At 43.3% G+C, this 15,121-nt stretch overlaps 1 protein-coding gene across 2 annotated transcripts in view; it reads right to left on the reverse strand.

Annotated features, from left to right (window-relative positions):
- LOC148508471 (serine/threonine-protein kinase SBK1-like) overlaps nucleotides 1–15,121 on the reverse strand; it is a 40,186-nt gene that overhangs the window by 14,234 nt on the left and 10,831 nt on the right. Inside the window, exon 2 of one of the 2 annotated variants that reach the window (XM_088444582.1) lies at nucleotides 7,056–7,240. The exons of the other annotated variant lie outside the window; for it this stretch is intronic. Within the exon in view, the coding sequence (XP_088300708.1) occupies nucleotides 7,056–7,221 (166 nt within the window). The 5' untranslated portion in view covers nucleotides 7,222–7,240. The remainder of the gene's footprint in view (nucleotides 1–7,055; nucleotides 7,241–15,121) is intronic. 2 annotated transcript variants of the gene reach the window in all.

A 15,121-nucleotide genomic window follows, 5' to 3' on the forward strand; every position in this document is an offset into this window, starting at 1 on the left:
CTTCTTGGGCATGTGTGGGTATTGCAGGTCATGGATACCCGGTTTTTCCATTCTGGCTTTACCACTGCAGGAGTTAGTATCTTCCACAAAACCAGACCGTGTCTTGCACTCTGAAGAGTCAGAGCAAGCCTTCCTTAATCTTAAGGACAGTCTGATAAGAGCACCTGCATTGGGGATTCCAGACTATGGGAAACCCTTTGATTTATTTTGTACGGAGGCTGCTGGTTGTGCGGCAGGAGTTCTCACACAAAAACATGGTGATGCCAATAGACCAGTAGCATACTACAGTGCCCAGTTGGACGCTGTGGCAAGAGCACTCCCAACGTGTTTAAGGAGCGTAGCTGCAACCGCACTCTTAGTGGAAAAGAGTTAGGATGTAGTGTTAGGCCATGACATGACTGTACATACACCACATGCTGTTTCTGCCCTGTTAAATTCGGCCCAGACCAGACACGTTTCCTCCGCTAGGTTCACTAAATGGGAACTAGCGTTAATTGCACCGACCAACATTACTATAAAGAGGTGTAATACTTTAAACCCTGCTACATATTTACCAAGTGTGCCTCATGATGCACAAAGGGTGGAAGGTAAAGGTGAATCGTTACCAGTGGTAGAAGGTGAGTTTGGTACAGGAATTAATAGGCATGACTGTATGGAGTATTTAAATCAAAATTTTACAGCTAGGCCTGACATTCATGACACACCGTTAGAAAATGCAGACTTAATGTTTTACACGGATGGGAGTTGCCATAGACAGACTGATACAGGTGAGTTATGTACAGGTTATGCTGTGGTTGATGACAAGGACGTTATAGTGGCCGAACCACTCGGTTCACCCCATTCAGCGCAGGTGGCGGAACTCGTGGCACTAAGGAGAGCGTGTGAGTTGGCCGAAGGAAAAACGGCCAATATTTACACAGACTCCAGGTACGCTTTTGGGGTGGTGCACGATTTTGGGGCCCTATGGCGTCTAAGAAATTTTCTAACGGCAGCAGGCACACCAATCGCACATGCATATCACATAAAACGACTGTTGACGGCAATACAGCTACCCAAGACAGTAGCTGTCATTAAGTGTAAAGCCCACACCTGCGAAGATGATCCAGTATCATTGGGTAACAACAGGGCTGATGAAGCTGCCAAATGGGCAGCAGGTTTAAAACTTAATCAAATGGATAAAGTGTTGGTATTTGAAACGGTTGACATGCAGAAACTGGTTGAAATGCAAGGTCTGTGTACCCATCAGGAAAAGGCAAGCTGGAGATCCAAGGGATGTGAGCAAGAGTCCTCTGGGCTCTGGAGAAATGGACAAGGGAAGCCAGTAGCTCCTAAGGCATACTACCCAAGCTTAGCAGAAGCAGCATATGGTCTGACCCATCTGGGTAAGCAGGGTATGTGTAAGTTAGTGAAGGCATACTGGTATGCACCTGGCTTTTCTTCCCAAGCAGAGAAGAGGGCAATGTCCTGTTTGACCTGCTTAAGGAAGAATATAGGAAAAACTGTACCCACCGAACCATCTCACATCCCTCCAGCAGACGGCCCTTTCCAGGTCATACAAATTGACTTCATCCAGTTACCACCCTGCAGGAACTTGAAGTATGTTTTGGTTTGCATAGACGTATTCTCTAATTGGGTAGAGGCATACCCAGCTGCTACCAACACTGCTGCATTCACGGCAAAGAAAGTAGTTCAGGAGTTTGTATGTAGGTATGGTATCCCTAGAGTAATTGAAAGTGATAGGGGTACCCATTTTACCGGAGATGTTTTTCAATGTATGTGTAAGTTGATGGGTATTAATAGTAAGCTTCACACCCCATATCGACCGCAGGCCAGTGCCAAGGTGGAGAGGGTAAATGGTACTATTAAAAACAAGCTGAGTAAAATCATGGCTGAAACTGGTTTGGGATGGCCAGAAGCTCTGCCTCTTGTGCTCCATAGTATCAGGACCACCCCTAGATCCCCTCTTAATCTTTCCCCATTCAAAATACTGTTCAGGAGGCAACCTCATTTAATTATAAGTCCTCAGGAAGATTTGAAAAGTAACAACGAGGTTACTGTGAGGTACCTTATAGGGATGAGTAAGCAGCTCCAACAGCAGCAGCAGAAACTAAAACTGTTATCACCTGATATGCCTGAAATGAACGGTCATGATGTTGAACCTGGAGAGTATGTTATGATCCGAAACTTTTTACGTTCAGGTTGTTTGACTGACCGTTGGGAAGGACCATACCCAGTGCTACTGACAAGTACAACATCCGTGAAAGTAGCTGAGAGAGACACCTGGGTCCATTCCAGCCATTGTCGGAAGGTCAAAAATCCTGAGGAGAACCAGACCAGGGGAGAGACAGAGAACCTGGATCTGTCAATTGCAAGCCTGTTCCGTGAAAGCTACTAATTGTATCAGTAGCACTTGAACAAGGCTTGTAAGACCTGGTATGGTGATGGGGTTTCAGGTTGTAACTGCTTTTGTGTATCCTCCCAGAGTTCATATCATACTGTTGTGTCTCGGGATGTCCTGGTTCTGTGCTGGTGGTCGGAGGATGGAGAGAGAGATCGGTAGTGGTGTCGGTGGAGAGGAGCTGGGAGAGAAAGAGCTGTAAAAACAAGGCCAGTACCTGACCAATATTAGCACTGTAATGGTTAAAAGATCTGCTCTCTTGGAATCTCGGAGGCAGTGTGAAGGTTTATTGTCTGAAGAGTATTGTATATGCGCAAATTGTGGGCCTGTAGTCAATGATAAATGCATCCTACAATGTCAGACCCAGAGTAATGGTGCATACACACGATCAGATTTTTCCTTCAGATATGAACGATAACGATTTAAAAATCGTTCAGTCGTTCATATCTGAAGGAAAATCGTTCATATCTGACATGCCTGAACGATGGACGATCAACGATGCGCGTTGCCGATGGTCAGATAACGATTTCTGATATCTGATGTGTTTGCAGTCAGACTTGGACGATTCCATTCATTTTAATGCAGTCAAAAATCGTTCAATCGTTAAAATCGTTCAAAACTTTGGTAAAATCGTTCAAATCGTTCAAATCGTTTAATCGTTCAATCGTTCATCTGACAAATCTGACCGTGTGTACGCTCCATTATTTATACTTGGGCGAGCATCCGTTAGAGGACTACCATTCCCTAGTAGGCAAGGTTTTGAACCAAACCGAATGTTGGGTATGCTCCCAGGTTCCTCAAGGACAGCATAATGTAGGGTTAGTCCCATTCCCCTTAAAGGTCTCTGAAGTCATTGACTTACAGGGAGGCAAACCGATGGACAGAAAATTTAACATATCCGATTCCCCTAATTTGAAGCTCCACCAATATCAAGTAGATAAATCCCTGTTATGTTTCAACTTCACCAATCCCAGCAAACCTGGGAATTGGGAAGTCACAGGAATTAATCAGACAATGACCTTCTCACTGAGAGCCGATAATGTATCTATAGACTCAGCACTTTTATACAACATTGTTACAAGTGGGAAATTCTATAGGTACAGGTATACGCGGAGTAATGTTAAAGTGATGGTTGGAAGAGTACCACCCGGGTACCGTGCGAAGATCATACAACCTGATACTTGTATTAGCCAAATGGAGGAGATAGGGATGGGATCATTCATAGAAAAGATGTGTACCGGTATCATGAAACATTCCATCCCATTCATCCTCCCAGATGATGTATATTATATTTGTGGTAGAAAAGCGTATAAATGGCCCTCTCCAAGTTCCAGTGGACTATGCTATTTGGAAAGGTACTCCCTGAAGTCATGACTCTTGCACATAATGAAATGATTGATGTCCATAGGAACATACCTTCTCCATACCTTCATACGCATTATGAACACAGAAATAAGAGAAACATGATTCCTGGTGATGTGCATAAAGCCACTCAAATGATAAGTGAGACGACTGGCTTCCAGACTTTAGTTGCACTTGATCCCACCAGGATTGCTCGGGGATCTCTAAATTTTAGGTATATTCAAGATCTCGCAAAATTAATAGATAATATCACCGAGCTATATGATGACACCTGTAGGTACACTGGTAAGGAGTTGCAAGTGTACAAGAAAGAGCTGGTCCAACATCGTTTAGTGCTGAATTATTTAACTGCTGTCACTGGAGGGTAATGCGTAACCCTAGCCACCCAGTTTGGTGTTAAATGTTGTACTTATATCACCAATAGCACTAGTGACCCCAAGGAGGTGATAGACCGGAAAATGGATGAAATTCTGCAGTTGAAATGGGAATTTCGGAAGAACCATAATGCTTCAATCGCTGAAGTGGAGGAACAGGTCGAAGAGTGGTTCTCCTGGTTGAACCCTATGAAATGGTTCTCGGGTCTAGGAGAGTGGGTCCAAGGACTGATTGCGAGTATAGGGAAACTCCTGATCCTAGTGTTGGTGGTCATCCTAATAATTGGCATATGTATCAGATGTGTTCCAGCGGCTATGAAGTGTGCAAAAGGTTTTTCCAATGGAAACCAGGAAAATGAAATAATGATGGTAGTTACCCATGATGCTGTGAATACTAATGTAACTAATACCCTACATTATAACCCTGAATTAGAGAGTACGATCTAATGTTTGCTTGCATATTGCCATGTATAATAAAGTATTGTCAATGTTTCTTTAGAACACCCTAGTTTAAATGTAGTCTCCATCTCCCCTTTCTTCCAAGGTTGTCCTCTCCATGGAGTGGTGCTTTCCCACACTAGCTCCCCATTGGTCCTCGACTTAGAGTCCACGTGGTATGCGTATGAGGGGCTACTTTATGTCCCCAGGGGCGCATTATTCAATGATTCAAATGACCACACGGAGTCATATCGTTAAGAACATTGAACAATACTTTATAATACAGTGTCCACATGAAATAAGATCCGAATGATAGTAGAAGTCCCATAAGAACACGTACCTTGTAATGATGTGATTTGGATTTGTTTAGCAGTGCATAAAAGTGTTATTAATGCTATTTCAAAACATCTTAAAATGAAGTCTCTAAACAATTCAAAATTATCCTTATGGGTTAGGTGCATTCCCACATCTAACATATGGTCACGACCTCTTCAGTCTGGCCTGTGGTGTGCACATAAGGCTAGTTTTATGTCCCTTCCCCCAAGAGCGCTTCATTGATGGGTAAATTAACAACTCATGCCATCCCATAACAATAACATTAACTAATGTCTTATAGTATGGCTAATCAGATAACCAATTATTAATTGTTGCTTGCGTATGGTGATAGCGTATAATTGCTATCAAAGGGTGGACTGTCGAAACCGTATAAATTGGTTGCGATCGCTTAATTGCGCACGAATCGCAACATGACATCCATTGGATGATTTGATCGTCCACGGCCATCTTATGCGAACACAGGCTCCCGCCGCATTTGCGCACGCGCAATTGCACATGCTCGCTATACATGCACACGCATCCCATGCCCCCGCAACTCGTCATATTGTGAATGGCGAGCCATGCTTCTGTGCTCACAACAGTTAAGCGCCATTTTTACATTACATAAACACACAAAGTTAGTACAGCAATACTGTTTAAATACTGTTTTGCGTTTCAATCGCATAGCCAGCTTTTAAGTGTTATTGTCGGAAACCTTACCCCAACGGACAGCAGCCTTTCCTTACAATAAACTTATATCCCATTTAACCCTAAACTGACTGAGATACGCACAATGCTATGTGTTTTAAAGGTATACAGTGAATGTTACATGTTAAATAGCAGTTATATGATATCTGGGATTAGGAATAAGATAAATGGGTCATGAGTAGTATCTACCGATTTCCCTCTGTCTCAACAGGAATATGAAATCAACAGAATGAATATGGAAGGGATCACTATCGAGTTATGAAGACCTGCCAAGAATTATACTCTATACTGTATAAATCACTGTACACCTCCCCTGTAGATTTGCATGCCAAATGTTAGTACAAAGGGATTTCTTTAACAAGTTCAACCTCCAGTGACGTCAACCATTTACTAACAAATGAATAGCAACAACCATTGTGATTCAGTAATAAAGGGCCAATAGGGAACCCCTCTGAGTATTCAGCTTATGTTCAAAGGTAATTGTACACCTATAAATTGCCATGCAGTCTGGATCCCTTTCCTTTTCCTTTGCTACCTTCCTCCCTGCCTGACCCTAAAGAAACACACAGCAATCCTGATGGACAGCTGATTAGTCTAGGATCCAGACCGCATAGCGAAGTGTTGGTAATTGTATCTTTGTCTTTATCCTGTATATAGCTGCATTGTATAGATTAAGGCTGATTATACCCTTTTTACAATATAGTAGCTTTGTGTGTGTTGTAACCGCAAACTGTTTCTGTGTGACAGTTATTTTATATTGAAATGGGAGGTATGGACAATCTGGTGTGTGCAATCAAATCTCTCTAATATCGATGCTGTTCAAACGGTATCAATACTGCCCATCCACTACTAGATGCGGGGACAACGGCACGATTATGACATAATCATGCCATCGTCCCCCTAGTAGGGGTGAAGTGCATGCACTGAACGTTCAGACATTCCGTGTATGCAGATCAATCATCCCCGAACACAGCAACCTGACGGCGGTCGTCAGGTTGACCGTCATGTTCGGGTGATGATAGATGTTAAAAAACGACCAGCGGGCATGCGCATCGCTGGTCGTTTTTAAAATTTTACTGCCCGATTTGCAAGCGATTGCACGATAACGATGTCGTTATCGTGCAATCATCTGTCAAAATCGCCTAGTGGATGGGCAGCATAAGTGAATTTGCCCGCTAGACTTTGTAAATCTAATTTATTGTGTTTTCCTAGTTTCTTATATTTCAGAAAAAAAGCCAAACTATTTTTTTATCAGTTGAATCATTATGTAACTTTCTCTTTCACAGAACAAATTCAGTGACAATTTGCCTGTATTGATTGTAATGTAGTGTATCATTACCCATTAGCAACTACTGTAGACAAAGATGCTATTAAATGTGACAATAAACTGTCTAATAAGTGAATTTCAAGGTAAGCAACACAATGTAATAACAGGCTAGCGTTCATTGACTTGCTTTTACCTTTAGATTGGTTCAGTGCAAGTAGTACATGTCCATATGAACCACTGCCCAGCTCTTTGATAATGGTGTAATTATCTTCTACCTTGATCATGGGTAGGTTGTGGGAGGTTAGAAGTAGCATTTCCTCCAGATAGTGCTCAATCCACCTCTTTTCATTCAAGTTCATATTTTCTCAGGTTTTCTTTCTGTACAGACATATAATGTATATCAATATTGGCCTTTATGTAAAGGTAGTATTCCATGCTGTTATTATTACTGTTATTATTACTATTATTGTTAATGTAGCAGTTTACTATAGTAATGACTGCTAATCGCCAAGTTTGCAAAGAGATCTGCCAGGCCCAATATACAGGGGGAGGGGGGAGGGGGGGGGGATCATGTAAATTCCAACTTTGGGACAAAGTTATACTCCCCTGGCAGGCCTGGGCCCGGATAGTTTGTACCCATCCTCCCTCTCAGCACATCTGCTTAATATGACTGTTTGTCAAACTCTCTGCGCACCAACCAGATTTCCCTCATATTATCCTTCATTGTTTGAAGCCTAATGAGGCTGCATGAATCTGTTACTCCTAACAGGGCTTTCTAATCTACATGTAGGGATGTGCGCCGGACCATTTTTGCCAGATTTGGATTTGGTTCTAATTCGTTATCCGGATTTGGATTTTTTTTTTTTAAATTGACAGAAAAAGCTAAAATCACATAAATTGGGCTTTTTTTTTCTTCCTAGAGTATTATTAACCTCAATAACATTAATTTCCAGTCATTTACAGTCAATTTAGACCCCCTCACAGTTTAAATTATAGTTTTCACCATTATTGGCCAAAGGTTGCAGTGAGCTGGCTGGTTACCAAGCGACAGAACAGCGGCGCAGCGGCACAGACAGCACAGTATAAAGCACATCTATGACACATTGCCACACAGCAATGGCAGTAATGAGAGGTAGTGCAAGATGGAATGGTCCTTGGGAAGTGGGGTACTGCCAGCAGAGTCACAGTACTTTTATACACAGGTGGCTACGGCCCAAGGAGTCACAGTGCACAATCTTATTCACATTACACCATAAAGTAGTGTCTCTTATTTATGTTACGACACACAGTAGTGCCCCTTTTACACAAAGCCCACAGTAGTAATGCCCCTTATACAATGCTCACAGTAGTTGTGCCCCTTATACAATGCCTACAGCAATAGTCTCCCTTACACAATGCTCCCAACAGTGGTGTCCCTTACACAATGCCCTCAGTAGTAGTGCCCCCTATGCAGTGCCCTCAGTGGTATGCCCCCATTAGTAGTATGCCCCCATTGGTAGTGCCCCTAGTAGTATGCCCCTAGTAGTAGTCTGTAGTAGTATGCCCCTTGTAGTATGCCATTAGAAGTGCCTCCTGTAGTTGTGCCCCTTGTAGTATGCCATTAGAAGTGCCTCCAGTAGTTGTGCCCCTTGTATTATGCACCCAGTAGTTGCGCCCCTTGTGTTATGCCCCCAGTAGTTGTGCCCCTTGTGTTGTGCCCCCAGTAGTTGTGCCCCCAGCAGTTGTGCTTCTTGGATTATGCCCCCAGTAGTTGTGCCCCTTGTAGTTGTGCCCCCAGTAGCGCCGCCTAACACAGAAAAAAAAAAACGTACCTGAATCCCCGCTCCTGCTTGTGACCGCAGCCGTCTGCTCCTCTCTGCACTATGGGAGTAACGTCACTTGTGACGTCTCTCCCATCTCCCGCAGCGGGGGGAGTCTGTTCCCTCCGGGGACGCAGCAGCCAATGAGAGTCTGCCTCACTCTCATTGGCTGCTATTACAGACACACAGCTGCCGCTGGCGGCTGGGTGTTTGTTTCTGTCTGCCCTACACTAGAGGAGCCCTGACGTCGGATTCTCTCGCGAGAATCCGACATCAGGAGGCCGCTGTTCGGCCCTGAACGGGGATCCGAGCCAGGCGGGGAACACCCGAACAGGGTTCGGGTGGACTCTGATCCACTATGTTCGGAGGGTTCGGATTCCACAGAATCTGAACTGCTCATCTCTATGTACATGATATAATATCTAAAGATAAAACATTTTTTGTGACTACCAATTTCCACTGTTATGGCTAATGAAATAAATAATTTCAAATATAAGCAATGAAACTGTGTTTATAGGCAAAAGTGATTTGTATTTATGGTAAGGTGAATCACCATTCAAAAGGTGCATGTGTATGAAGTGCGGATGATTACAAGAACACTCTAATGCACATACAGTAGCAGTTACAAATTTCCAATGTTGAAAAAAAAAAAAACTTTATTAGAAAATATAGCAAATGACAATGCAATACAGAAAATACTTTGGCTGTTCATCACCTATAACATAACCTTTCAAAAAGATCCAGGACCATATCCAATACATCAAACATAAGACTATCATCATCATAGAGGGACCAGGGACAAACCTGGGAATGTCAACCCTGATACAAAATATGAAAGACATTTTTTATTTGAAATGCTGAAAAACATTCCCTCACCAAATGAAAAATATAAGAATTGAAATGTCAGTTCTCTATCTTGCAGTATCTGAGTCACTGTTGCTACAGATGATGTTGATTGTAATTGAGAATAGAATGCTTATGTACATAATGAGTTTTCTGAAGTCCGTTTTCTTCTCAGTCAATATCAGTTTATATTTCAGATTCTTGTTTTTTTTACTTTCTCTCTGTCCTGTCTTCTGTGTAATAATGGAGAGTGAGAGGAGTATGTTGGGGGACCCCAGCCGGTAAAGGAGGATTATTGGGAGGGGGGGATTTCAGGAGGGAAAGAGTCAGTGTGCCCTAGAAAATTGTACGTATTACATACTGTATTAGGAGAACTGTGCCCTAGTCTCAAACATACAGATGTGTCCTCATTCACCTAGCATTTATCGCCGTATGGCAAGAAGCTCTGCCACAGGTGCCAATCTGTACTACTTCCTATATTTTGTGCCTTATTCACCTCTTAGCCACATATAAATTCTCTCCCAGTGTACCAGGGACGCTAATTTAATAGTTTTATAGCAAATTTACTGGTATAAAGTCACAGATTAAGCATAACGATATGTGGAGTGAGCCGTGGCGCTCGCATTGTACTTTTGCCATCTTAGTGTTGCATAACATGCATACACACCTTTAACATTGTCCTTAACACTCTAAAACTAGTATATAAATCAGATAACTGTCTCTTTCCTAAACTCTTTCTTAGAAAACCCCACAATACAGGAATGCTTTAAACCAGTGGTTCTCAAACTCGGTCCTCAGGACCCCACACAGGTCACGTCTTCCAGGTCACCCAGCAGGTGCACAGGTGTATTCATTACTCACTGACATTTTAAAAGATCCACAGGTAACATGACCTTTTGCTAGGCCGGGATAATTACTATATCACGTCATACAGTATGTCAGAAAACAAGGTGATTCCTTATACAATAAAATACGCTCCTATGAGTGCATAGTCTAAACATTTAAATATGTAAATCTACAACTGCACACAGGACATTAAATATAGCATGTTAAAACACATTATTACATATACATTTACAGTACATGGCACCTAGCGCCGATAGTTCATATGAAACTGACGCTGCAGCACAAGAGATTAATCCCCTCCATGACATGGCCGCCATCTTAACCACGTAGTAGTAATGGTCACTGTTTTATAACCCAACCACCCCCATGTAAAAAGTCCCTAATTTTTGCACCCCCTCCTCCTCCTCCCTTGTGACCAGTGTCACTTTTCTTTTATTATGTTACTCCTCCCACCACCACCCTTTACTTTATTGTCAGGCTGCAAGATACATACACGGATGCAGAAACTACACCTGGCATAGGGCTGCGACCGATGGTGGCCTCTAAGGAAGCACCAATCGGTATTATTGCGTGTACGGTCACTGGGACACATGGGGGAAGGGCTTTGTAGCGACATTGTCATAAAGTTGCAGGTGGGCTTTTGCGTCCACCTCTGATGCAGCCCCACAATGTTTTGTAGTGACTTCGAAAACAACTCATTTACTATAAGTCCTGTATGTAAAATATAGAATTATAATGATTGTATGATGTGTCTGTTCTCCCGTCTGATAGATTGATTTGCAATCGTGTACGATTATTATTTTTAGAATTTGAAATCATATTCATTTAAATTTGTTTTGTATACATAGGCTGATCTTATGTTATTTAGGGGTCTATTCATGAAGCAGAGTAGAGTCCTGTTTAGCTGAAATCAGGGCTCTTCTCTGCTTCGTGCTATTCATGGAGCTAGTTTACCGTGGAGAAGTGTAGTACTTCTCCAGCGGCACTCCCGCTCCCTGCCTGCATCGCATCGCCATACTATTGTATGGCAAGTGCAATTTATGAAGGAACAGAACCCCTCCTGCGGTACAGATTTGCCATCTGAGGGTGGCGTTATCTGCTACCACAAGCCAAACAGAGCAGGGAAGAAGCATACTTTCCTGCTGTCTGCCTGGCCCCCCGGTGCTGGCTCCGCCTCTATTTTCAGTATTCATAGCAGCAGGGCTGACGTGACCTGCTGCTCTCAGACGCTGGGGCATGCGAAGTGAGGAGCAGATCTGTTTTCTTACTGCGCAACAGGGGTCGCGGAGGGGCCACACTGCGCCCGAAGGCGTTGGACAGGTAAGTGTACATGAATGGCTACTAAACTTCACTATATATTGCATCGATGTGATGCGATATCTTTTAGTAGCCACTTTATGTTCTTTATGAATATGCCTGTGAATGGGCGCAGATGGAGAGCATAAGCATACAGCACATGTGCAGATGCAAACTTTATTGCGTATGTCTGTCCTGTCTGGTAGAGCTTTACCGGATCTGACTTTCTGCAAAATTGGTTGTTTCATGGCAGGAACTTGACGGCAACATTGCCAGCGCATGGAACCCCCCTGACTTGTGGGAGTGTCATGTGAGTGTTGTAGTTGTGTATATAAAGCTCCGTGCAAGTCGTATTTACGTGGAAGGGAAGCTGTTTGTAGCGGGTCACTTGCACCTAGCATGGGGTTGGTGCAAGTCCTGATTCTAATTATGATGGTTGCAGTTGGGGGCATAAAACCAGTGAGCTGCGCGGCAGATGCGCCAATCCCCTCATTAGCCATAGGTAGTCTGGCATTAGCATGAGGTAGTAAATCAGACTTCTCTGGCTGCCCACAAACACAGCCACTTTGTGACTGACTCCTACTCAGCCCCTGTACCCACAAATGCATCTAGTAGTAGTAGTACATGTGGCCCATGCGCTCTAGCGAGGATCCTTACAACAGAAATGGAAATAATAAATGGAAATAACACAGCATACCTGATTACTGCAGCTCAAGTGAAAATGAACAGCTGGCGCTGCACACGGGTGATTTAGTACCGAATCTAAAGAGGATTCTCACAGGACTTTCATATAATTATAACCATCATTTTAATATATTTTTCCTTTTTTATTTTATTATTTGCTATTGATATTTATCATTATATGAAAATCCTCTGAGGAAACAACTTACAGGGCTGAGAGTAAGTTCTCTTTAGAGTCTGTACTAGAGTGGGTCCTGTGCTTTCTGTAGCCAATGACTGCTAAGGCTTGTGCTTGTACAGTATTGTCCTTCCAGCTAATGCTGTCTATGTGCATCTGAAAATAGTGATCTATTGATCACTGTCAGGAACACATTTTATGCTCTCTGGATGCTGAGAAGACCAGAAATAGTTGCTGTGTTTAGGCATCGACCTTCCCCTTATTACCGTCTTTCCACTTCATGTGTGGGCTCCTCTCAGGACTGTGCATAAACACTCCTGTTACTGTGTGTCACATTCCTGTTTCAGTGTGTGTCATCACCCCTGTCACTGCACGTCCTCCCAGCTACCACCACTTTACTTGTCTCCTGTCCCTGCCATTATAATCACCTGCTTATCATTTTCTGCTACCACTTCCTACCACCCATAAAGACCATTTATTGACTTCCCCTCACTTACCATATTTTGTCTTCTACTTTTAATGTAACTTTATTTATTCAAAAAGTGCAGCAGAAGATTGCAAGCTGGCAGTGTACTTGCATATTAGCAAGATTTGATCTAGTAAAATACTGGGAAATAATGTTCAATGCAACTTTAGTGACTACTATATGACAGACTGCACAGTAACACTTCTCTTGTTTTGTATTCTGGATGTAACTCTCAGTATCTGTATTTATGGACAGCTACACAGTAACCTACTGTATAGGCCCCCATACATCAGCAATTGATTGCAGCAATTTGCAATAGATTGTGTATAAAAATCTTTCCCTTTTTCAATCGATTGCAAATTACACGATTGCTGCAATCAATTGCTGATGTATGGGGGCCTTAACTCTTGATCAATATGCTATATATAACATTGTTTAAAGCTGGTCCCTATCGCTGATAATAGCTCTAATAGCAAATAGGCTGAATAACACCACTTTAGAATACAAATTGACCAAAATGCTGGAATAATTTTCAGACATGTCTAAAAATAAGGAGGAACATTGATTATTGTTGGCTTATGAGTTGTCATAAGACAAAGGGTCCGCATGTTTGGCAGGATTAGTGATGCCATGCCTGCCAGGTAGGTGGTATGTGTTACCAGCGGGATAATCCTACTCTCCCTACAACCCCCCCTCCTCCCCGACAGGTCTCTTGACAGCCATGTAGAACATGTTCCTGTTACTCATACTCAGGATAGGTCTGCATGTGGCCACATTACACTCAACAAAACTGCTATGGATTGCAGTTGATTAGGAGCGCAGGTTACTCTGTTTGTTTTTTTATCTTTTGTGTGTGTTTTTAGCGAGGGAGGGAAAATTTACTGGGTGCCAAAATGAAAACCTTTTTTTTTTTTTTTCCTTCAAATGAAATTTCTGCTTTCTGGCTATTATCTGTCTCTAAAACTAATAACAAAAATGAAATAGCATTTCTTAACAAGCTATAGGTTACCTCAGTAACTGGGCAGCATATCCCATTTTCAGAATTTATTAAGATTTCTTCTAGAGCATAATTAACAATTAACAATTAGACCATTGTACATAGGACCTCATTCAGAGCCGCTCGCTCTGAATGAGGGCGGCCGCATCTCTAAAAAGAGCCTGCCACTCGCTAAGCTTTGGGTGACCACCCACAGCTTTAGCGAGCGGCCAGGTTGATTGTCACGATGGTCAAGACCATCGGGGCTTGCGACGAGACCCTTGTGGTAGGGTCTCGTCTGCTGCAAGCCCCAGAGAGCTTCTGGCTCTAACAGAGCTGGAAGCTCTCCCACTGACATCACTGGCGATGTCAGTGGGGCCGCTCACAAACGGCACGTGTTCATTTGGGACCGCCTCCGTTTGTGAAGCCACCCCCTCGCTACGCCTGCAATACGGGGCGAGCTGTCAATCACCATCGACAGCCGCCCCTTTTGTAGTGAGCCCCAGAGCAAGAAAATTTCTCTCTCGCTCTGGGGCTTGCGCATGCGCAGTGCAGCCACTGCGCGTGCACAGAGACCAACTTGACCTGCTTGCGAGCGGGTCTGAATGAGACCCATAGTTTGTACCTTGCCTCTCATGGCTTGCCCATGTCTGTTTGTTACACCACATCCTGCTGTAATGAGTTATTGTATTCAACACCCTTTAGTTAGCAGACACTTATATGTAGGGGAGATAGTGGACCAAGTACAGGTCATTGAGTGTATGGGCCTGACTCTGAGTTGGAAGTATGTCCGAATCTGCAAGCATGGAGACGCCCACTTTCAGCCTCCCTAGATGTTGAAATCGCATTTGACACTCCCAAACACACCAATAAGACATTTTCAATGTTCTTCTCCCTGTGCGCATCTGAAATTGCAACTGTATGAACACAGGGCCTTATTCAGAGATGGATGCTAATGCCAGAGCCGGCCCTAGCCAATTTGGTGCCCTAGGCAACATTTTGACTGGTAATCAAATACCAGATAATCCCAGGTAAACTACCAGATAATCCCACCACCATTGTTATGGCCGGTACACACTAGATGATGACTAGTGTGTACCGACCATGTTAGCGACTGGACCTGGTGGGATGCTCGCATCTACAAGTGCATACGCACTTGCAGATGCTGGCAGCG

Source organism: Taudactylus pleione, unplaced genomic scaffold (assembly GCF_031769625.1).
Source record: "Taudactylus pleione unplaced genomic scaffold, aTauple2 ptg000366l, whole genome shotgun sequence".
Classification (NCBI taxonomy): domain Eukaryota; kingdom Metazoa; phylum Chordata; class Amphibia; order Anura; family Myobatrachidae; genus Taudactylus; species Taudactylus pleione.